We start from the raw sequence: 24298 nt of genomic DNA on the forward strand, positions 1-24298 counted from the left end.
CTCCAAAGCTTTTCGCTTTTTTCATCAAAACTTTGCAAGCAACGCCATAGATATAATCAATAAATTTCTCAGGCTAATAGTAGTTCCTTGTTTAACTCGATCTTTCTACTTCGAAGTACTTATATAAAAACGGGTTAAATTTACGTTGGTAGATGAACTTTAAAAGCAGCACCATAAAAATAATTACTAACTCTCTCAGGCTAATATTAGTTCCTTGTTTACTGAGATCAACAACCTTGGCTGCACAGTCACTGTCCATGATATTAGTCCACTGCTAGGGTGAATCCTATCCAAAAGCTGTCACTCCTGCTAATGTAACTGCAGGTTCTAAAGAAACAGAATTTTTGCCATATAACCCGTATAGCCATAAAATATCCAAAATATATTTGTGTTTGTTGTTTAGTGCTACTCCAGTTGTTTAATATATAGTCCCAATGCAACCCGCTACTGTCCCAATGCACCCCGGTATCGGATGCATTGGGAAGCCATTAGACATTAGAAAGCTATAAAAAACTGATGACAAATTCTTAAATACTCATTCTATGGTATATGATTATAACAAAAGATGCTCAAAATAACACTTCATAATGACCTTGAGTTACAGCAGAACTGCTATGAAATATCCCATTTGAATCAAAAATGTTTGAATTTTGTCCTAATGCATCTGTTACAATGATGCAACCTCTGTTACAAGGGTGCAACCTCCGTTACAAGGATGCAACCTCTGTTACAAGAGTGCAGCCTCTGTTACAAGGGTGCAACTTCTGTTACAAGGGTGCAGCCTCTGTTACAAAGGTGCAACCTCTGTTACAAGAGTGCAACCTCTGTTACAAGAGGGCAACCTCTGTTACAAGGATGCAACCTCTGTTACAAGGGTGCAACCTTTTTTACAAGAGTGCAACCTCTGTTACAAGAGTGCAACCTCTGTTACAAGAGTGCAACCTCTGTTACAAGGGTGCAACCTCTTTTACAAATTGTATTCATTTAAAGATGACTAGACTTTCTTTCTTTGTTTTTATACACACGCCTGCAAAAACACAAAATCTCATTTTTTAAAGACAATTTGTATTATATTTGATTATCAAAGCTCTCGATTTACTTCCAGAAGGAGAAAAGTCAAAATTAGGACAGTTCTCATGAGTAACAGAAAATTCTTCATGCCATTGGCAAGCAGGAACAGTTAGCGATTGAAGTTGTTGATTAATCTTTGTTTGGCAGTATTCTGTGACTTTCTTGTTTAGTTGGCGAAAGTGTGAGACCTGAAAAAAAAGTTCGCACATGTTCAACAAGAAATTAACAGAAAATATATGCTGGAGAGAAGAATTCACCAAGTTGAACTGTTTACATTTCAGAACTGTTTCACCCTTCGACTATAACTAAATTTGTTAAAGATTTTATGAACGGCTCTATTCATATGTAATACTATCATTCGTCAATGAATAAAAAAAGAACGGCAGCTTTAAAGGGCACTAAAAGGAAATTGAGGATGAACACAAAGTAATAGTAAGAGAAAGTGAACAAAAACTAGCTGGTCAATGCACCAATCGCGCCTTAGCCTAATAAAAACTTGGTGAATATGGAATACAGTATACGCACCTATAATAAACTTCCTATAACTTAAATTCCACTTTAATGTAAATAATTTGTGTAAAGTTTTTGCTTGATATTACATAAAAAATTCCATATAACATAAAGAGTCAAGTTGATGCAAGTTCTCAAATTTGATTTGAATAATGAGAGTCTCATAGTTAGCCTCTTTTACTGTAAACCAAGTGTAAGTGGTAAGAAGTGTAAGTGGTAAGAAAAAAGATAAACGTTGTCGATACGAACTGATAAACCATTGTTACTGCACAGTCAACGAATTAAAAATTAAGTTTAGCTTTTTTTCTTGATCACAGGGTGAGTTTGAAAAAATCTTGGGACGAAATCGATTATTTACATGTATAAATATAACATAACATAAAATCCCTATTATTTGTACATTCTTGGAATAGAATACATACGCTGTGTGAGTGTCTAATGTAACTACTCAAAATTTTCATCTTTCGCTTTAGATCACGACTAACTGGTTGTGATTTTTTCTTTTTTGAAACTAGTTTTCAGTATCTAAACATTTGAGTATAGGACTACTATATAGTTATATTAGCTCTTACTCAACTTGCCAGCTAATCTCAATTATTAAACACCATCTCAATGCCAGGCAGCGAAAAACACGTTATTTTCTATTAGGTAAAATGGGCAACTGTTAGTAGCACATGGAGAGCGGTTGGTGACCAGGGATTTTGACGATTGATTAATAGTTTCAAGCAGCTTCTAGTTTCTGATTGGTCAATTTTGTGCCGAGCTCTGTGATTAGCTAAAAATCTCAAATTCTGCCTCTCTGCAGAGCATTTTTGACATTTTTTTGTATTTGGTCAAGTTATAAAACAAAAGTTATTTTATGATAATCTCATTTATTTATTCATAAAACCGAAACTACTTCCGTTTTGGGTCTATGCTGATTTCTGATTGGATGTTTTGCTGATATTCCTAATTGGTCTATCGTTAGCAAAACAACTCCAAATATTTGAAAAATTTGCATGCGGTATCACTTCTCCAGTCAATGAAATAAAAACATACAAACATGTAGAATGCACTTGCACTTCATAGCTGTAGGCAACTACCCGGCGTGGACCCGGGTAATAAAAAAGTTTTTGGAAAGAAAATTAATTTGTATTTACTGTAATAAAGCAATATTTTCCATTCTAACTTTCAAACTACATATCATGAGAAATGTGTTTTGTGTAATTGAAATAAATTAAGAAAGAAGATAGAAACAACTGTAAAGGTTTTTTTTACGTTCTATCATGAGAAAAATGTTTTGTGCAGGTAAATAGAAAATAAGACAACTATAAAAGGGTTTAAATGTAAATGTGAAATAATTAGTAAGTAATGCGTCAATTGAGAGGAATGTGTATGGTTCTTTGGTCGCTTGTTCGTAGGTCTCGGTAATCTGCTTGATCAGGTTGGCTGCAGTCATGGCGTCTCCAGGATTATTCTCAATAAAGAAATAGTGCGTATTGAGCGAGATAATTTTCATCAACTTCGAGAATATGTTTTGTACCACCAGAAAAACTGTGAGATTCAGGTGAGGACTTTACTTAGTAAAAAGCGTGTCGACTTTTCCTCCCTCAAAGCTTCCTTCATGAAAGTTTTCAGTAAGATCCATATGTTACCTTCACCACTTTTCAAACCGAAATCATCTTTGTCTGTGTCGATGACTCCATCGTGAAAGTAAACTTTGTTGTCAAATCTGTCAGATGTCATAGTAGTGCGCGATGTGGATAGCTGATGGATTCACTACACTCTCAGAATGAGATATCAAACCAAAAGGCAGTCTCGTATTGCCTGCACCCGTCGACGCTCCGATCATTATGGCCACCAGTGACTGTATTAAAAAATCGATAACCGCTCGAAGGTGTAGCTGTTCATACATGGTTATGTATCAACCCCTTAAATTCCATTCGCAGCGCACCTGGTGATGTAGCCACTTATATTGTAGGTGAATGAGGAGGAGTAAAAGGAGGAGGCAAAGGCCAGTCTTCAAAATAATGACAGCTGTTTCAGTGCCCCTTTCAATACCGTAACTGTGAGGGTATATACCGAAGCAAAGAAGATTACTAAAAAGCTTCTAGTGATCACATTCGTGACAGCTCTCTTTATCCGTTTCCGTCGAGTTTCATGGTCGAAATTTGCCCATGTTGTTCTTTTATTGATGTTAAAAAGGAAAGGTGAAAGGAGGAGAGCAGAAAAGATCAAAGATGCCGTGAAGATGTGGTTTTATTATTTTAGATTTCAGGTTGCTATATTGGTAGAAGTTACAGTGGTGTTGTTACATTAGTGGATATTTCAGTCAAATAGTGGGAGGTTTGATTGCGAGTGAAAATTGTTAGTACAAAAACAATTGCACGAACTATAGTAATGAGGATTCGTGAGCAACAGACAACCCCAAAACTGTTAAGAATGTTAATAAAAATATTGTGTTGGTTCCTGCGACCAACACGTAGAGGCGACTAGGTCGGCTTACTCTACCGGTCAACATTCACCCTTCACAGGGGCTGTGTGCTGGTTTCCCGTGACCAACACGTAGAGGCGACTAGGTCGGATTACTCTACCGGTCAACATTCACCCTTCACAGGGGCAGTGTGCTGGTTTCCCGTGACCAACACGCAGAGGCGACTAGGTCGGCTTACTCCACCGGTCAACATTAACCACCTCACACAAGGGATTGCACCAAAGAGGTTTTATACTAGGTCGACAAGGTCGACCGGAGGTCGACGAGGTCGACAGGGGTCGACAGTGTTTTTATGAGTCTATTCCCACAGCACAGTCCATAGACCAAGTCTTTGGAGATAGCTATATGCCGGGGTGGTTCTGGTATCGCTTAATGTAGCAGAAAGAGTATGATTCAATTGCACTGCATGTATTGAACGAATACAAAGGGCCGAGACTCTGCCTTATGTACATGAAATTATGCAAATTACATGATAAGACCAGCCTCCCTTAGGGGCGTGGCTAACAAAAGAAAGAAAGGGAACATAACTCTGGTTAGAAACTGTACAAGAGGGGATGGAAATCTTGTGTTCCACCACACACGCCGCCCCTATAGACGGCAATCGGCTATAACAAAAAAAAACAAAAAAAACAAAAAAAACACAAACGAGCTAGAATATACTACAAGATAAAAGATGTGTAAATAATGGTTTCTAGGAATAGTCAATGTTTTTAACGGAATCTGTATCGTAATCTTTCACTTAGTCGACATCTGGTTAGCCAACTCTTCCAGGCGGCGGGCCGTTCGTCTGAGGCTGGAGGCCTCCTCTCGGAGGGCGTCTACCGTGGCACGGGGTCGGACATCCCCCAGTCGACTTTGGATGCTTCCCACCGTCGTTAGCGACTTCCTGGGAGCAGGTATGGGCTTCCCTTTCTTGAGCGGACTCTACTTCCGATCCACCCGCTTTTCCTTCGGGGGAGAGGAAAAAGGTGCCTGTGGTCCTCTCCTCACAGGGGGCTTTATCTTAACCGGACCATGAGGCATAGGCTTCTCGAAGGCCGGTGGATTGATTACTTTGACCCTCCTTATCCATGCGGGTAACTGGCGCGGTCGACCTCGTAGATTCTGATGCCCCCTCCGCCGTGATTTTTCCGGTTCTCCAGGCCCTTCATTCTCGATTGGTGTTTGGCTATCGTATCTCTCGAAGAAGAATTTCTTCCACATTTGCAGAAAAACCTCGTGAAGTGTTGTGAAATATGGATCCGACGCCTTCGGGGGGTGGAAAAAGACTGATGGCACAAAGGGCAGTGGGCACCGTCTTCCTCACACAGCTTTATTATTTTTTTTTGTCGTCTCCTCCGAGACCCACTTGGTCGGTATTCGAGAGCTCGGAGAAAGATCTTCCTTTGTCGTGTCGGAGTCTATACCGTCCAACGTCTCATTGGGAGCAGAGTGCAGCTCTAACGGAATTACTAGCTCTGATAGCAAGGGTAGAGCTCCGGTAATTGGGGAAGCTTCCTTGATGGTTTCTCTAATCACTTCCATGGCTGGAGGGTGTAAGTGTGCGTGTGTGTGCGTGTCGAGCTGGTAACAAACAGTGAGAGGGCTTTTTTTATTTTTCAAAATGGCCGCCCTTTAGCCTTGACCCCTTCTGGCCTCTCCTGATTGAACAGTACTTGTGTCGTAATCTGCTAGATACGCAGGGGGCTTTCTTATTCGTTGGGGCCGCGTGGTATTTCCAGTCCCAGTGGTACTAGCCTGGACTCCTTCATTCCCCGTAGCTCTTGTTTCTTCGGTTGCCAATTCGCAGCCAGTGTCGAGGCCAGCCCTCGAGTCAGAGTTGTGTTCACTCGGAGAGACCACAAAATCTTCGTTGTGGAGCCGAGGTGGTTCCAACCTTCCTGGCGATTGCAGTATTGGTAAATCTATTAATCGACTAGGCAGAAGTGATTCAGAAATAACAGCATCTGGATTACCGTTTTTCTGTGATACTCGTCTCCGAGGATAACCTCTCATGTTGGGACGTCTGGCAGGTTCGACTTCAGTTGGGGCTCGACCTTGTTGCACAGGGCTAGGGCGACAAAGCCTTAATCTTTCTTCGGCCTGAGTGGATCGCTGTCCATATCTTTCTACTTCGTACGTATGATTTTCGTGACTCCTTAGTACGCTATAGGGCCCCACATACTTGGCCGCTAATTTCGGATTTTTGCCTCTTCTTCTCCGCTTGCTTAGCAACCATACGAGGTCACCCTCATTGAACAGCGGAGGCTCCCTCACATCGGTTGATACAATTTCCTTCTGTCTATCTCGGAGGAGAGTATGAGCTTGCATCAACCGGTCGTGAACAGTCTGGACATACTCGTGTGTGCTAGTAAATGACTCCAACCTATTTCCATGCAGCAATTTGTCAGGAAGGCAAAGCTCTCGACCCAACATCAAATAATTGGGTGTTTCCTTAGTGGCGGAGTGCGGTAGACCTCGCAGCGTCCGCATGATCTGTGGCAATAGTTGATCCCAGTCCTCTTGTCCTCTGCCCAGTAAAAGTGCTCGTAGGGAGTCACCCAATACTCGGTTGTTTTTTTCAACCACACCATTTTCTTCGGGGTGGTACAGAGTGGTCCTAGATTTGTCGACTCCCCACAAGTCACATAGCTCTTGAAGCAAAGAGGACTCGAATTGGCTCCCCTGGTCGGTGTGGATAATTTCGGGCAGACCGAAGTAACTGAATACTCTTTCATCCAAGACTTGGGCCACCGTTGGAGCTGTAGCGTCAGGGATAGCCAAGGCATCCGACCATCGAGTGAAATGGTCAGTGAGTACCAACACCCAGCTATTTCCTCAAGGTGTCCGAGGTAGGGGTCCCACTAAATTTACTGCTAGACGTTGCCATGGCCTTCCAGCGTACAACCGTTGTCGATTTCCGGAGGTCCGGGCCTTTCCCGTCTTAGCCCGCTGGCAAACTTCACAGGAGAGAACTGCCCTTTTGATATCTCCAGTCATGCCCGGCCAGTACCAATCCAACTAGATGCGCTTCAGGGTCCTTTCCACACCGCAGTGAGTTTGTTCGTGGGCCTTCCACAGGATCTCCTGTCGCAGAGTTTGGGGGCATACCACCACCACCCTTTCTCGCCCATTCTGAATGAGATGAAGGGTCAATACACCTGATTCATCAATCTGGAGCTGATGGAACATCCGGGCCAACCGCTGCAATTCGGAGCTGCCTACTTGCAATACTGCCTCTTCGACTCCTTTCCGGTTCCTGACGGCCTGGTAAATTATCCCTAGGTCGGTAGCGGGTCTCCGTTGCAATGCTCGTACTTCATCTAGTGAGGTTTGTACTACTGTCAACAATTCTGGGCCCTTTGGGGCATCTGGCGGTGAGAAATCTAAACTCGTGGCCCTAGCGTCTGATCGTACTGTAACTTGGTCAGTCTCCACAACGAGTCCTGGCTCACCTGCCACCTTGATGGCCCGTAACCGAGGGTTTTGAGACTTTCTGAGGGGGTTGTCCAACACTCTGGGTGACCCCGCACCGCATGGCAGCCGTACTGGAACTAGGCTAGCTGGTGTGGGAGTCGAGAGGCTGGGCCCTGATGTATGTCTGCTGCTGGGTAGTCGAGGCCATTCGTCTTCGTCCAACTGGTGGGCGCTAGGACTGGGTCCTCCTGTACCTCTTGGTGGCTGTACTGAAACTTGGTCCACTGGTACAGTAGTTTCCCAATTAGTCCCTGGGGGTACTAGAGAGTCACACACTTGTGACCTAGTTGGCCCCCGATCCCGCTTCTTAATGGCAGCACACTGTCGGCAGTCGATGCACTGTTGTCGACTCAACCCATCGGCGTTACCGTGCTTAACGCCTTTTCGATGGATGATTCGATACTTGTGCTCAACAAGGCTCTCCAGCCACCGGGCCACCTGGCAAGAGGGTTCCTTTCTCCGGTGCAGCCAAACCAAGGAGGCATGATCTGTCCGGATAGTAAACTCTCTGCCATATAGGTATGGCCGGAAATGTCGGACAGCTAGCACGACTGCCAGCAGCTCTCTTCTAGTTACGCAGTAGTTGCGTTCGGCGGGAGAGAGGGTCTTGCTATAGTAGGCTATAGGTCGCTCCTTGCCTTGCTGGACCTGGGATAACACAGCTCCAGTCCCTACGTTACTAGCATCAGTATCGAGTACGTAGGGTAAAGAGGGATCAGGATATGCCAGTACTGGAGCGTGCGTCAGTGACCATTTGAGCTTAAGGAAAGCTTCCTGTTCATCTTCTCCCCACTTCCAGGGGGCCCCCTCGCTTGTCAACAGGGTGAGAGGTTTGGCGATCGAGGCGTAGTCAGGTACGTATCGGTGGTAGTACCCAGTGGTACCCAAGTACGATCTCAACTGAGTCACATCCTGTGGTGCTGCCCATTCACTGATGGCCTGAATCTTCTCAGGGTCGGTAGCCACTCCAGTGTCGCTGACTATGTGGCCCAGGTACTTGACTTGGGTCTGGAACAGACTGCATTTAGAGGGCTTCAATTTTAATCCTGCTTGCCTCAATCGTTCCAACACCTCTGCCAGCCTAGCTACATGACTAGAGAAGTCTGCCGACATGACGATGATGTCGTCTAGGTATAGCAGCAAAGTTTTCCAGTGTAGCCCTTGGAGGACGCGTTCCATTAGCCGTTGGAAGGTAGCCGGAGCGGAGGTCAGCCCAAAGGAGAGCACCTTCCATCTCCATAATCCACTGCGTGTGGTAAATGCTGATCGTTCCTGGGCCTCAGCAAAGAGAGGTACCTGCCAATACCCGCTCATCATATCCAGGGTACTGAAAAACTTGCTGCCGGACAAGGCATCTAAACTCTCGTCAATCCGGGGAAGGGGGTAGGCGTCCTGGCGAGTGACACTATTGAGCTTTCTATAGTCCACACATAGTTGCCACGCCCCGTCCTTCTTCCTTACCAAGACCACCGGAGAGCTTCAGGCCCCGTGAGCAGGCTCAATCATGCCTTGTTTCTCAAGAGCCGAAACCTGTCGCTCGATTTCGGCTTCTTTCTCATGTCCTACTCGATATGGGGGTTGACGGATGAGCTGTGCCTTTGGGAGAAGGGGGATTTCATGTTGTACCAGGGTGGTACGCCCCACGTCTTCGCTTCCTTGGCTGAACACATCCGCAAAACGAACCAAAAGGTCTTCCATCCTTCTGTGCTCGGTAGGGGACGAGCAATGCGGTGCCGCTTGTTGGAGCAAGTTCTGCATGTGGGGGGGGCACGCCTGAAGGTGAAGGGGGATGTTCCTTAGGAGTCTCGACATCCTCCTTTACTGTCCAGGGAACCCCTATTTCGTCCGGCCCTACTCCAGTGTATTGTCCCACAATCGTCCCTGCCGTCACGCAGACTGGATGGTCGGTAGGATTCATACAGCGGATGGCCACTCTTCCCTTTTTACCGGGTTGATGTAGGCTGGCGGCCACCATATAACTGCTTCTTACTCCTTCGATTAGCCCTACTGGCTAATAGGATGAGGACGTGAGACGCCCAGCAACTAGGACCTCGGCTCGAGGGGGAAGCGTTGTGGCTCGCATTATCTGAACTCCACTTGTCAGGGGTCGACCCTCTCTGTCAGTGCAAGTCAATTTCTGCCCATTTAACACCAACGTAGGTTGCTGAAAATTCATCTCACAGTGGTGGTCGACCAAGAATGGCATGCCCAGGATGGCATCCTCCTTCAGGGCACACACCACTAGAGATACAGTGACTTGGACACTCCTGATTCTGACTGGGAGAGTGATGAGTCCGTGAAATTGCAGCCGTGTACCATCTGCCATCCGCCCATAGTCTTCTCGAACCTCTAATCGGCTCTTGACATCCTTGGGTAAGCGCTCAAAAACATGTCGTCCCAACAGATTAGACGTGCATCCGGTGTCCACGAGAAACTGGACGGGCTGCCTTCCGATGCGACCTGGCAAGAAATAGCTGCTATTATGTGGCTTCCACAATTCATCTCCATGAGTTTGTTCGGCTTCGCTCATTCTCTGGGGGCCTTTTTTGGAAGGCCGAGACGGCTTTGGCCAGACGTATGTTTCTTCCTTGGTTTCTGAGGGTGGGAGACCTGCACACTCAGGTAAGGGCTGATACTAGTTATGCAAGGGGACCAGTGGCGACCAGGGGGGGAGCCTGTGTCGCCTAGTCCGTCGTGGCCGTTGCCACTGGTCTTGCATTGGTATAGTAGATCCACAGTCAGCACTTCCCCCTACTGCTGTGGATGGGAACCGTTTCCCGACCTCGTGGCTTGAGGTGGTTGTCTTTGGATAGTTTGAGGGCACCAGCGCTGTACGTGCCCTGTCTGGCCGCAGCCCCAACAGTTAGGTTCCTTTCGCTCCGCTCTTCGCCGCCCCAATCGGTTTCCTTCTTTTAGTCCATCTGTTAGCCCTTTTATAGCCAGTAGGACGTCATTCAGGGTGGCTGATGGGGGATCTGAGTGGATGGGGGCGACTGTAGCAAGGGTAGTCTCCTCATTCTCCATTGTCATTACTAGGGGTCGAGCACCAGGCCGAGGAAGAGTGGGCTGAATTTGCAGGAACTCATTTCCTGCCTGCACTGCTTCCTCTAAGCTCTGGGCTCTTACTGCCAAAAGATGGCGTTGGAGGTGCGTGTTTCCTAGAGTCAGGGAAAACGCATCCATGGCCATGTTAGCTTGGTAGAAGTCCGGAAGGTCAGCGTATGCTATCTTCACTAGACGCTCCATCTCCGTTGCGTGTTCTTGGAGGCTAGTCTTTGGCTCCCTCTTGAGGTGGAGCCTACTCTTAGCCTCTCTCGGGGAGAGTCCGTACTTTGTGCGTAAGGCCGAGAAGATGGAGGCGGGTGAATCTCCTCGACTGCAACCTCTGGCCCCCTCTTTCAATGTCTCACGCAGGTGGAGGAGAGTGGCCTTCTCATTCCACTCATTAGCTTCTGCAACCTCTTTGAACTGGGAGATGAATAGTTCCACATCTTCACTCCCATCGAATTTCGGTGGCTTGAAGCTAGCCTCCCTCCTAGGTATTTGTAAGGCTCTAGTAATAGCCTCTGTCATCTGACCAATCTGGTTGACCTGTTGTAGCTCTGCCTCAGCCAGATGTCTGGTAGCAGTCCGTCGGCTGCTTGGCATGGTTACAAAGGTTGTCTTAGAAGTCTTTTTTACAGCAGTCTGATCCCAATGCTGCCACCAGTGTGTTGGTTCCTGCGACCAACACGTAGAGGCGACTAGGTCGGCTTACTCTACCGGTCAACATTCACCCTTCACAGGGGCTGTGTGCTGGTTTCCCGTGACCAACACGCAGAGGCGACTAGGTCGGCTTACTCCACCGGTCAACATTAACCACCTCACACAAGGGATTGCACCAAAGAGGTTTTATACTAGGTCGACAAGGTCGACCGGAGGTCGACGAGGTCGACAGGGGTCAACAGTGTTTTTATGAGTCTATTCCCACAGCACAGTCCATAGACCAAGTCTTTGGAGATAGCTATATGCCGGGGTGGTTCTGGTATCGCTTAATGTAGCAGAAAGAGTATGATTCAATTGCACTGCATGTATTGAACGAATACAAAGGGCCGAGACTCTGCCTTATGTACATTAAATTATGCAAATTAGATGATAAGACCAGCCTCCCTTAGGGGCGTGGCTAACAAAAGAAAGAAAGGGAACATAACTCTGGTTAGAAACTGTACAAGAGGGGATGGAAATCTTGTGTTCCACCACAATATTTACAATATGTTTTTAAGTTTTTGTCTAGTGAAACACACTATTAGAATCACACTACTTGTCATCGGTCTTAGCGTTGATTATGTCAATTACCCCCCTATACTAGTACTACTACTAGTACCCCCTATTCTAGTACTACTACTAGTACCCCCTATACTAGTACTACTACTTATACCCCCTATACTAGTACTACTACTAATACCCCCTATATTAGTACTACTACTAGTACCCCCTATACTAGTAATACTACTTGTACTCCCTATACTAGTAATACTACTAGTACCCCCTATACTAGTACTACTACTAGTACCCCCTATACTAGTAGCGCAGCAGCGTTATTAAGCTGTTAATAAAAGTTGAACAGCAAAATTCAAGAGAAGCAGAGTTCATAATAGCGATTTTACAGTCAATTCACACGGCGTACATGAGACATTTAGCTTGATACCAATACGTTTCATACTCAAACTGGTGACCTGTTAATATATGCAGTAACGTATATCCTTCCCAATGATGAAGAGTATTTTTCATTTTTTTATTGTTACTTCCCATTTTATTAGTGTGTAGTATTACTATTTGCAAATATAAATATATTCTACATGTTCACTCCTTTATTTGAACGACTAGAAAAGTGATATCACACACAATGTTTTTTACATATTGTAGGTTGTTCGCTTCACGACGAAATATGGATTAGGAATACTGCCAAAACACCCAATCAGAATAGACCAAAAACAAAAGTAGCTTTGCTTTTATGAATGAACCAATCAGATTAAAGCAAAACTAGTTACATTTTAGAAGTTTACTAATCGGAAAAAATGTCCAAACTGCTGAACAAAAAACAGCAAAATTTGAAATTTTTAATAAACCACAAAGCTCAATACAAAATTGACCAATCAAAAGCAGTTCGACACTAATTAGTCCATCCTGAAAATACTGAATTTTAATTAGTGAACCTTTTTTGGTAACCAACTGTTTTAAGCTGCTTTATTACTGGATACTATTACTGCTGCTTATAGTGAATTCAAACTATGTATCTCCTGGTTTGCTTAGTATAATTTATTTGAGCATGACATGACGCGTTAGATTTCGAACTGATCATTAGATGTGAATGAGTCTCTAAGCTTTTTTTGTTGCTCATATACATATGTTTAAGCATACAGGCAAGTTTTGATTTGTTTTGTGAACAATTTACGTCATATTTAAGAATTAGAAACCTTGATTCACTTTCGGTAGCAGAAAATTCAAAACTAAAGCAATGTCCATTAGTCACATTTAAACCTATGAGTCACTCGTTATCAGGAAATTTTAGTGATTCATTTCTCAGAGCTTCGGTCTTATGGTAAAATACCGTAAATTCCTTGCTTGTTTGCCTAAAAGTGAAACCTGCAAAAGGGCAATAGGGCCTGTAAATTGACGATTTATCAAGAAAAATGATTGGAGATATCCTTATCAAATTAACACTGTGCTGCCTTTCTTGACAGCGATCTACTAAAAACAATGATGTTTAAGCTGTGAAAACAATTCTAATTAGACCTATTGTCAACTTTCTACAATAACTTCAAAAAAATCAATAGTACCACATTTTCACACCATCTCCGCATACCAACTCATCATACCATGTCATCATACCATCTCATAACACCAACTCATCACACCATATCATCCCATCATTTCACCACACCGTCTAATCACACAGTCTCATAACACCATCTCATAACACCATTTCCTCATATCATCTCATCACACCATCTCATCATACCATCTCATAACACCAACTAATCACACCATATCATCCCATCATTTCACCACACCGTCTCATCACACCGTCTCATAACACCGTCTCATAACACCATTTCCTCATATCATCTCATCACACCATCTCATCATACCATCTCATCACACCATCTCATCACACCATCTCATAACATCATCTCATAACACCATCTCATAACACCCTTTCCTCATATCATCTCATCACACCATCTCATCATACCATCTCATCCCACCATCTCATCATACCATTTCATCACACGACTTCGTCACACCATCTCATCACACCATCTCATCACACCATCTCATCACACCATCTCATCGTATCATCTCATCACATCATCTTATCACACCATTTCATCACACTATCTGAGCAAACTATCACAGGTGACTCTAAAACACAAATTATACAAATTACCTTTTCCCAAAAACTAGCTTCAGCCAGTTCATGCTGCTGCCACCATGTTCTGTTCATGGCATCATAAAGGAGCTTATCTCCAAGGTTAACTTCCTTAGAAAGTAGTTTAGTGATAGCTTTATCTGACAATTCACTTGGTTTTCCTGTTGCTACTCTGTTGAATGTGTAAAAAATGTCAAGATAACTCCAGTTAAACCTTTTCCGCAAGATCAGCAAAGAGGCATCAAACTGGTCACTTAGTAGCATAACATCCATCCTAAAAAAGTACACACTATATGACCATATCTACACATCAAGTAGGCCCACAATATAATTCTTATTTATTTTCCTAGCTATACATATATGTATGTGGGCTGAACACCAACAGATTCTACAGACCTCGTTTCATCAGACAGATATCTTAAAACCTCTTTTTGAATGCCACCTCGAATAGAGCACCATTATAGGAGAAAGAGTTTCACCGCCTTCCTTTAATTGAACATCGTTTCTATTTAACCGCTACTAGGACATTCTTGATCTTTACGATTCCACAGTAGAAAGTGATCAGTAGAAAAGTGTCCACAAAATGTTACTAATAATGACTAATAATTTTACATGGTTATAACAATACTTTCGATAATCATACTAATAATGTTATATTGATAACAATTAATTCTTTTGCTGTTGCTGTAGCAGTTGCCATGGTTTCACCGATAGTGTACCCGAGAATATTGATTGTCACTATCATCAGAACTACAATCCGATTCGAAGTCATTAAGGGCTAAATCCGATTTATTTTCTTCAGATTTGTCCATAATGTCGTTTACAACTTGACCTGAAGATTTTAAAGCGTTTCGATGAATGATGGGAATACTTTTCAGGAACGCCGTTAGAAGTAATAGCAGCCATTATTACTGCATATCAAAGTCTGTTTTTTACACCAAAGCTTTCTGGTTTTTTCTCTAAAACTTAAAAACTGACACCGTCGAAATAATTAATAACTGTATCCAGCTAATGTGTTTTAATCAAAATAGTCCCTTATTTATCTCATTTATTGTCAACGTAAGTGAAACACTGTTTAACAAAAATTCTGCAGCTGACGACATTAGCTTCGCTCCGCCCAAAAGAAAGCGCAAAATATGCGCAATATTAGCGCTTCACTTGTAAAAGGGTTTAAGTTATCTTCTCAAATTTTGAACATGCTAGTCAAAAAATACAGCCTCACCCTCTATTTGAATGTAACCTCTAATAAAATGCCATAATAGGAGAAACTTTGTAAAATGCAGCGCATGACATTCAAATAGAGGTTTTACAGTATATATCTAATTCCTCATGTGTTAGAGCTAATGAGGGCAATATCCTTGCATCTTGTTGTTAACAGTCCAAACTTACTACTGAATGTCATTAGCAAAAGAAAAACTGTAGTTTTACTTTATTTATGCATTGCCATCTGATCAATGGCGTTAATACATATTTCCCTGTGTCACTAAACTGACAGTGAAAAAGGATATTCCTCGTACAGAAATCTATGGCAAAACTGGCATACTACCAATCGCGTCTTCCAGCTTACCACAATTCCGTCATTCATCTTGCAAAATCTTTGAAATTATTACCACATTTCAAACTTGCTCATTGCAGAATTTATGTTACAGGTTTCAAAATACTGCGCAAACTATGCCTAGAATAATTGTATTTATCATTCCACTCATATGACAAATATCGTTTTCCATTCTCTGACACCAGCATACTACATCCATCTTTGTATGTTTTAGTTTATGAACTTTCTGATACTACAACCTACGAATCAGTATCTTGACTCTTCTGCAATACTATTAAAATACCAACTTTTTAAAACACATTTGTTCAACTCACTCAATAATTCCTGATTTCAGCTTTCTCATTTTCGTTTTGGCATGTAACGAAAAATATAATTTAGATGATGACTACTAGTGAAACCTTGTCAAACTGAAACCATAGTGAAACCTTGTCAAACTGAAACCATAGTGAAACCTTGTCAAACTGAAACCATAGTGAAACCTTGTCAAACTGAAACCATAGTGAAACCTTATCAAACTGAAACCATAGTGAAACCTTGTCAAACTGAAACCATAGTGAAACCTTGTCAAACTGAAACCATAGTGAAACCTTGTCAAACTGAGTGAAATTGCCAGATAGAATTAATCATAAAAAATAACGTAAAATGATAGTTGATTCTTATAACAAATGCCTTTGTAAAAAAACTTGAAAATTAATCTAATACTATTAAACTGTAATATCCCTTATAACGCTTTTCTTACAAGAAATCACTAAGTTGTAAAATGAAGTTTTGTTTTGGTGAAACTTCCTTCATCATATTGGATTGTAATATTTCCTTTCCATGTTCATCTATCATATTATGTCTGATCTACATAATGAGATATTGCTGTCAATATTTCTATAACTGTAAAGCTGTTCCGTTTTATACATACTCGCTGCCTAGGTTTACCTTGGAATAAGTGAAGCAATGAAGTTCTCTATAGCTGTGAGGTTATATCTGTCAGCATAGTTGAAACCGTACCACTGCAGTTGGTTTAAATGTAACCAACTTCTTGGAACTCCTTGACCAGATGGACGAGTTTGGTAGAGTATGTCATCATTGAAAATCACCTCTTCTGGTGTCTGTAAATTTGCAAGTCAATGAGTCATTAATAATGCAGAGCTGATATGATCTAACTGTGAAACAGGAACAAATAGTCAAATAGCCATGATATAAGATGAATAATATAGCAAATCAAGTAGAATTTGAGAACTTGCACCGATTTAACGCTTTATATTCCATAGAATTTCATAAGTAGTTTGGTGCAAAAACTTAACATAAATTCTTTATGTTCGCGTGAATTTAAGGAAATGGATGTTTATGTTGTAGGGGCGTCTACTGTGTTTAGTACTCCTTGGACTAAAGATCACATTGGCACAAAACTTTGAAAACATAAATTTGCTGTCAGCTTCATTTTAAACACTCCTTAATTAATCAAATTGTATTCCGGTTATTCCTGTTTGTATGCTCAGATTTCCTCAACAAATCTAACTATGAAGCAACAACACTCCATGGAGTACCCTCACCTTTACCTATCACCTTTACCTATCACTTTCGTGTGATACTCATGACCTGTGTTTACAAATTTTTCAAGAGGTCCGTGTTGTTTTCAATTACAAAAAATTTGAAAGTTGATTTGAGTCATGAGATGGATTTTTTCAATAAATTCAAAATAGAAAATACATAGGCTTAAAACAAAGAAAATAATGCAATATTTTTTTATTAAAGATGTGGTTGCGTCAAATCTGAGTTGATTTAAAAAAAAGGATTTTTTTTGCTATCAGTTGATATGTTCTTTGTTGTGTTAGGCAATTTAATTGTCAAGATAATTGAAGATTAAAATCGAAAAAATTGATCGCGGTAAAAACGTTCAGGCCAAAAAAACATGCTCAGACTTGCCCAAAATGATGTAACTCTGATACAACCTGTCTCTATATCTCGTATTCACATCGGCTATTGTGATAAAAGTGTTGAAAGTTGTGAAATGTATATCTTTAGATAGTTTTCTCAAGCTAAACACCTTTATTAGTCAAAGTCCAGACAACAACTGACAGCAATGGTCATGCAAACAGGGTGGTCATTGAGTGCATAATGAAAGAAACAGGAATGCATACAAGGTCTGCTAAGGACACAGGTGTGACTGCTACGTATGCAAAACTGGCATGTTCAGATATTAAGTATCTGAATATGCATGTATGGGGCAGTAATGATGCAAGGTCATAGAAAAAGGTTACAGTACCATTTAAAAAAAGTCTAGTCCTATGCGGCTCTATTGGCATATATTTTATTTTGTATTTGCTCTTATTGGCTAGAATAAAATTTTGAATCCAGCTACAGATAAATTATTATCAATGTTTCAAATGCCTCAAACAAGGGAAATTAAAAACTTGTCATATTAGCCTCTTCTAAATGCTGTGTGAACATCTTAGTGCCGACTACCAATTCTACCGGTCTACGGTAGCTATGTCAAGCAAACTATGTAGATTAAGGTCTTTGTATCGGCACAGTTCTGTCGCTACCCACACCGAAAACTAGTTTCTTACTAAGTAAAATAAGCAAGCTGCGTTTTTGAAAAGAATATGTGGCAAAACTAACTGCATCCCTACAAGTCATGTGCATTGTATAGTCAACTGTCAACGTTATCGAGTCATTATCGGTATCAATTTGTAGAAAAAAAGTTCACTGGTCACATTTGATTAGTTGATTCATGTACTAACCAAATGGTCGAGCTATGCAAAAGTACCTGTTCATACAGCTCTGATTACACTTCATAAATCTATCTATCAGACAAGATTTCAGCACAGGTGCCAACGGGGCTATGCTGTATTCAATGTTCTGCAAATCATGTTTTGCATTATTTTCAACAATAATATTTTATAGTATAATTTTTACAAGCAAAAATATTTTCATTGCGGCATAAAGCTTTTATTAAAAATATCCATCCAAGTCGTGGCCACTCACATAGTTTCAGCTCATACAATAGGACAAATTCATCTACTGCAGCAAACTCAAGCAAAACATCATGGTTTATGCAGTACACATTCAAGTCTCTCTTTCCCATTTATGACAGTTTCCACACTGACAAAGCTGCTTCGCTGGAGGGACCACACAAACATCCTGTAATCAATAAAACAATTGCAATAAATATATGTCATTCATAGATATGTCATTCTAACGTGTATATACTGAAAGCTTTCAAATTGGGAGTTAGATAGATTGCGAGTGTAACTTTAAAAATGAATAAATGTTTAACAAAAGCATAAGTACGCCAAGCCAACGCTTCGAAGCTTTCAGACTCAAAGTAAAAGATAAATTTACCTCCATTCCCCTATCTTCCTCTGTAGCGTAACGCTGCTGACACCTGTCAGCTCTAACTAGTGTATAAGCTGTCTGTCCCAAACGTTAACCACCTGATGCTCACAAAACTCGGAGTTACCTTCGCAGTAACTTTACAGTAATTTTACAATTCTGTTGTTCGTCAATAAAATGTGTCGATCGAGTAATTTATTAAAGTAACGATGTTAATTAATTTAGTAAATATCGATGTCGATGCGATCTAATAATAGAGTAAAATCCCTAAATTTGAGATGACAGACAACGCGTTTTACGTATGATAACATTTATTATGACCTATATAAAAACTTCCTGCTGATGATTGGCTAATAAAGCAATCTTATATTTATCGCTCATGAACTCTTTTCAGATGTGTCACTCATTATGTCACGAATGAAGCACCCGCTGGAATCTGAGCTTTTTAAAAGATGGCCTCATTCAAACGCATACATCTCTGGACAAGGTTAATTTTCAAAGACAAAAATGACATCAAATTGTAGCAGATGTTTTAGTCTTTTATGGGTCTTAATTTAATTAGGTCGACCTTTTTGACGCAACCATATCTCTAGTAGGCTAATTAATATCCATTACAAAAACTTACATATTGTTTAGGTAGACCCATGTTGCGACTGTTGGCAAAAAAATTGACAGCCGATTTGAACCAGGAGACGGGTTCTCTCGCCAACCCCACATGCTTGTAGCCGGGTTTAATATACTTTTTTATCATTGTTATGTTATAAATAGCATGATTGACCATTGTATCAGCTTGTGAGACTTTCCCTGGTCCAATAGCAAACTCTACAACAAAAGTTAGCAATAGAGCTGCTAAAGTTCTTTTTATGACGCTAATAATACACACAAAGCTTTTGTTGAGTATAGATTTGAGCAGCCTACCTAATTGTAGAACAAATGTTTTCTAAAACTTACATATTCTTTGTGATGGTAAAATTGATAAAAATTTTGTTTAACACAATTTCCTACATGTATATTTAAATAAACTTTGGTTTCTAAAACTTTGTATGAAACATAGTTTAGAGACTTTGACACATGAAGCAAATTTTCAGGCAATTACTATAAGTTGACAAGATTTAATTAGTACAAATGCTTGGAGTTACTCTCTCTTTAAACATTCGGATTCCTCAATTCCAAATAACAAAGCCTTTATCAGCTGAATTATTTTAAGGACTTCGTTTTGTAGATTTTTTTTCAAGTCAGAATCTCACTTCGAGTAGCGTTGGATTGTCAGTAGCTGCAGCAGATTTTTTTTATTTTACAGACTGAAACTGTTGCTCAGTTCAAAAAATAATTCTCATGTCAGAGTATTTATATTATCATAATTAACTTCATGAGATTCAACTATGTTCAATTTTAAAAAACAATATTTCGGTCTCATTGAGTTACTTTGACGTTAGCAAAAGCACATGGTTAATGTACCATTCACAAAATCTAAAGAATCCACTCACAAGGACTCACAACTCCAGCTTTTGGCTGTCAAACTTTTTTAGTAAAATGAGTTTTTGGTGAATATTATTTCAAGGCAAGTTTTTGGTGAATATTATTTCCTATATTTTCAACAAGGCAGAAATATTATTTCTGCCTTGTTAAAAAACATAACAATAGTTTCTAAATGCTGTTACTGTCAAAACGGTTGATGCATTACACTCGTTTGTTTTCTTTTTATTTGGTTGTTTTTAGGTTAGCAGAAACATCCTTACGCTGGAATCCCCACATTTTTATAACTGTTAGATTTTTTAACAATCTCTAAAAATATTGATTTGAAAAGTCTAGTGTTGTTAGTTACTTCTGTCATTCTTTGACAGAATATTTTTTCTCTCGTAGTCCTAAATTCCACATATCTTAATTTATCATTCAGACAATCTATGTTATGTTATTATAATCCTTTATTATCGTTGTTCAGAATATGTAGAGTACTCCAAACTCAACGATCAAATGAGTCGTTGAGTTCAGAATATCTTTGTACAAATCTTACTTGAAGGGTTCCAAGGAATGTGGTGTCTATGGCATTGAGTCAAGACATTCAACTTGTGAAAGCGGATAAACCGAACCATTATAGCGAACAATGTGGAAGATCCTGTCTTTTCCACCTTTGTCATCACAAACTGTTTAGTAGAAGTTGTCTTCTCTGAATTGACAAGCCCTTGATCCGACATATTGGTATTTTTATCACCCCTCATTAGAGCTGACTTCTCCAACTGTTCCGTAAAGTCTGTCTTCTGGGTATCTTCTAGACCTAAATTTAGTTTCTCGGTATCCAAGGGTCCTGCATCTAATTGACACCAATGCTTATTTGAAAAACGGTGATGAACAAAATAACTAAGGTGATGCAAAGAACACTACAGGAAACAACTTATGAAGGTAAATAGGTCATAAGTGACAATATGTAACGAAATATTGCATGTGATGCTAAAGCAATGACATGTATCTTGGAAAGTACCGATTGTAAAAATGTGGCGCTCACATTAGTTTCACCATAGCAATCCACCTTTTAAAGAACGCGCTATAGAAATTTATTGATCAAAAACTCAAATCCATGGTTGACGAAAGAAAAAGTAAAAGTAGCAACGCTAAATTATTACGATAGAAAGAAAGCTATAGCGTATCGACTCGTAATTTCTAATGATTACAATCACAAAAGCTCAGCTTTTAACATTTCACCTGTGGCAGCAGGTGGCAGCAAGTGAAACTTGTTTATGAGTCGAGGTTCAAAGGAATCGCTAGCTGATGAAACTCCACACATACTTTGCAACAATGGTGCATGCAAATTTCAGAAAAACATGAAGTTCATCGAAATATGTCAAATATAGGTAAGCTAAATCATCCAAGAGTAAACTATGCATAAATTCACATTTTGCAAAAATTTTCCTGTATATTTTCTGGGTCAAACCAAAATCATTTGGGTTATTGAACACTGAAAAAGTAAAACCGTGTCAAAATTATAAAAAACCTATTTTCAGTATTGAATAGGTTTAGGGATAATGCTAAAATTTAATGACAGTTCTCTCCTATTTTTGAAGCAAAACAATTAAGTGTATACCTCTACATAGTAAATACTAACATTAAACATTGAAAGCAAAAAAATTGAACCAAAATAGCCCTAAAAGTTTTAAATTATAAATACGTTTGAAATTTTTTGCTTCTATGTTAAAAATCTAGATACGAAAATTATTAATCAATTTTGAACTTGCAAAGAGACTTGAAGACCATTAGATAGAGTATTGTCAACAAATGAAATATTGTTATACCAAATACTTGTTGGCACTTATAGCAGGAGTGCAAAACTCCCACTGTCTACTTAGTTGTGAAGAATGCGCAAACAATCAATACCCCCAGTTTTGTAATTAATGATTGGTTAAGACTTAGACAGCGGTCTAACAGATTTTATGGTTTCTCAAGGTATGAAATACTTTACAGTAGTTATGAGTAAGTGAAGTGAGTGATTATCATGACAAAACTCTATAAACAGGAGCCTTACTCGTTTTCTATACACCGTAATTTTCGGACTATAAACCGCACCCCTATATAAGCCGCATCTGCTTTTTGTTTCCAAAAAAACAATAATAAAACAATACATAGGCCACACCTTTGCATAGGCCACAGAACTCACGACGGTGCTTTTTAACAAGGGAGCAACTTTGCTGTTTAAAACGGAACAGTGTCTAACGGCACTGTTTCCTATTAACCGACGCTTTTTAACCTAGTGCCTAATGGAAAAGTATCGTGAGGCATTTTTTCGTGTTTTCTTTCATCGCTAAAGGCGCACCAACCGTAGATTATGGTTAATGCGCCCTAGCGGTGAAAGAAAAAGCCACAGAATAGCCGCGCCCTTATATAAGCCGCATGGCTCAAATCACCAGAAAAAAGTAGCGGCTAATAGTCCGAAAAGTACTGTAGTTATCTATACAAACCTGTGGGCATTCTGTAGAAAAGCATTGGCGTTCTACAAAAATACATAAGATCTCAGTGTCTAGCTTTAAACTTTGCTTTCGATAAAAGTAAGTTACTGAGATGAAGCTTTCCAAAGCATGTAAATGCTATCAGTGAACAGAATACGCATCATTTCACTAGACAAATTAATAGACCGAGCTGTGACACGGTAAAAGCTGTGACGCGGTAGAACTGCACTGTGTCAGTGCAACAGAGTACACAGTATTTTTGCAGTGTATTACAACTTTTAGTTCACCGTAGACATTTACTGCTACTACAACTGCTCTCCTACTGCAAGCCGACAACTGCGCATTCACTCTCATAACGCATTACCAGAAACCCGGCAATCCACTGTCAACATTCATTCTTGAAAACTTGGAATTGCATGGGTACTGCAGTTGCGTATTAATACGAGGTTGCTACTGTAGGTCGATTGACAGTGCAGACTTTCTATGCATCTGCACTGCAAATTAACTGTTATTGCACGATGCATGTTACTCGAAGATGCATGTTGCTCGAAGTGCCATCAAAATTGATAGTGCTGCAATGTCAAATTACATGGACAGCTTCAGTTTTATCTGCCTCTAGTAGGTACTTCCGAATAATAAAACTTGCCCTCTAACTCCCATATCATTCGAGAATAGGGAGTCAGGCATTATTACTATCTTAATGAAATTGGGTGTTTGAGTTGTATTCTCATTCATTGCAATTGTATTGCATTTAACATATAATATCAGTGAGTACTCATCTTTGAGATGTTATGACTTTTTCAAAATGGTCACAATGCAGATAACAGTGCAAGTTTTTTCTATTCTGTCAGCTATCGCAAATCTAGATCTCAGTATATACACAATACTATGTCCATATTCTGACCTAATATTCTGCAAGCTTGATGGAAAACAGATTGACTATAGGCTACATATTTTATTGAAACTTGTTGAATCATGACAAACCTATTAGCAAAAATGTACCTTGTTTGAGTCAGCAAGAACACCACCAAAATGACTCCAAGACATAGCAGAAGCTGGGTCCACCCAGATGAGAGTCGCATCTCTGTCTATACAATGATGTTTTACTACTTCAACGGAGAATAATAGTTCTGAAACAAGTGAGCAAGTCTGAGAAGGTGAGTACAGATGGCAAAGGTTTTCCTAACTAGGCGGAAAGAAATGCTTCGGGCAAAACTGCTTTAAAAAACAATTAAACGTTAAATTAAATGATAACAATTAGAATTTGAACAATTAAATTATACGGCTAAACGAAGAAAGAATGTCAGATGAGGATTTCATGTGTTTACCACCGAAAATGATTTTGTCTTATAAATTATACCATCTCATTATACCCCCTAATCAACATCTAATAACAACATCTCATCATACCATCTCATCATATCACTCATCACACCATCTCATCACACCATCTCATCACACCATCTCATCACACCATTTTATCATACCATCTCATCACACCACCTCATCATACCATCTCATCAAACCATCTCATTACACCGTCATACCATCTCATC

The 24298-nt window shown here is 40.3% G+C and overlaps 1 protein-coding gene across 1 annotated transcript; it reads right to left on the reverse strand.

The window, feature by feature from the left end:
- Nucleotides 1–1099: 1099 nt before the first annotated feature.
- LOC137410400 (galactosylceramide sulfotransferase-like) lies at nt 1100–19555 on the reverse strand (the record flags this gene model as incomplete). The annotated part of the gene is made up of 4 exons (XM_068095826.1): nt 19430–19555; nt 16405–16577; nt 13941–14196; nt 1100–1259 (listed from the first exon to the last, which is right to left on the reverse strand). Coding segments are annotated over exons 1-4 (715 nt in total), but the record flags the coding sequence as incomplete, so codon positions are not given.
- Nucleotides 19556–24298: the final 4743 nt, after the last annotated feature.

The sequence above is a fragment of the Watersipora subatra genome, unplaced genomic scaffold (genome assembly GCF_963576615.1).
Source record: "Watersipora subatra unplaced genomic scaffold, tzWatSuba1.1 SCAFFOLD_180, whole genome shotgun sequence".
Taxonomy (NCBI): domain Eukaryota; kingdom Metazoa; phylum Bryozoa; class Gymnolaemata; order Cheilostomatida; family Watersiporidae; genus Watersipora; species Watersipora subatra.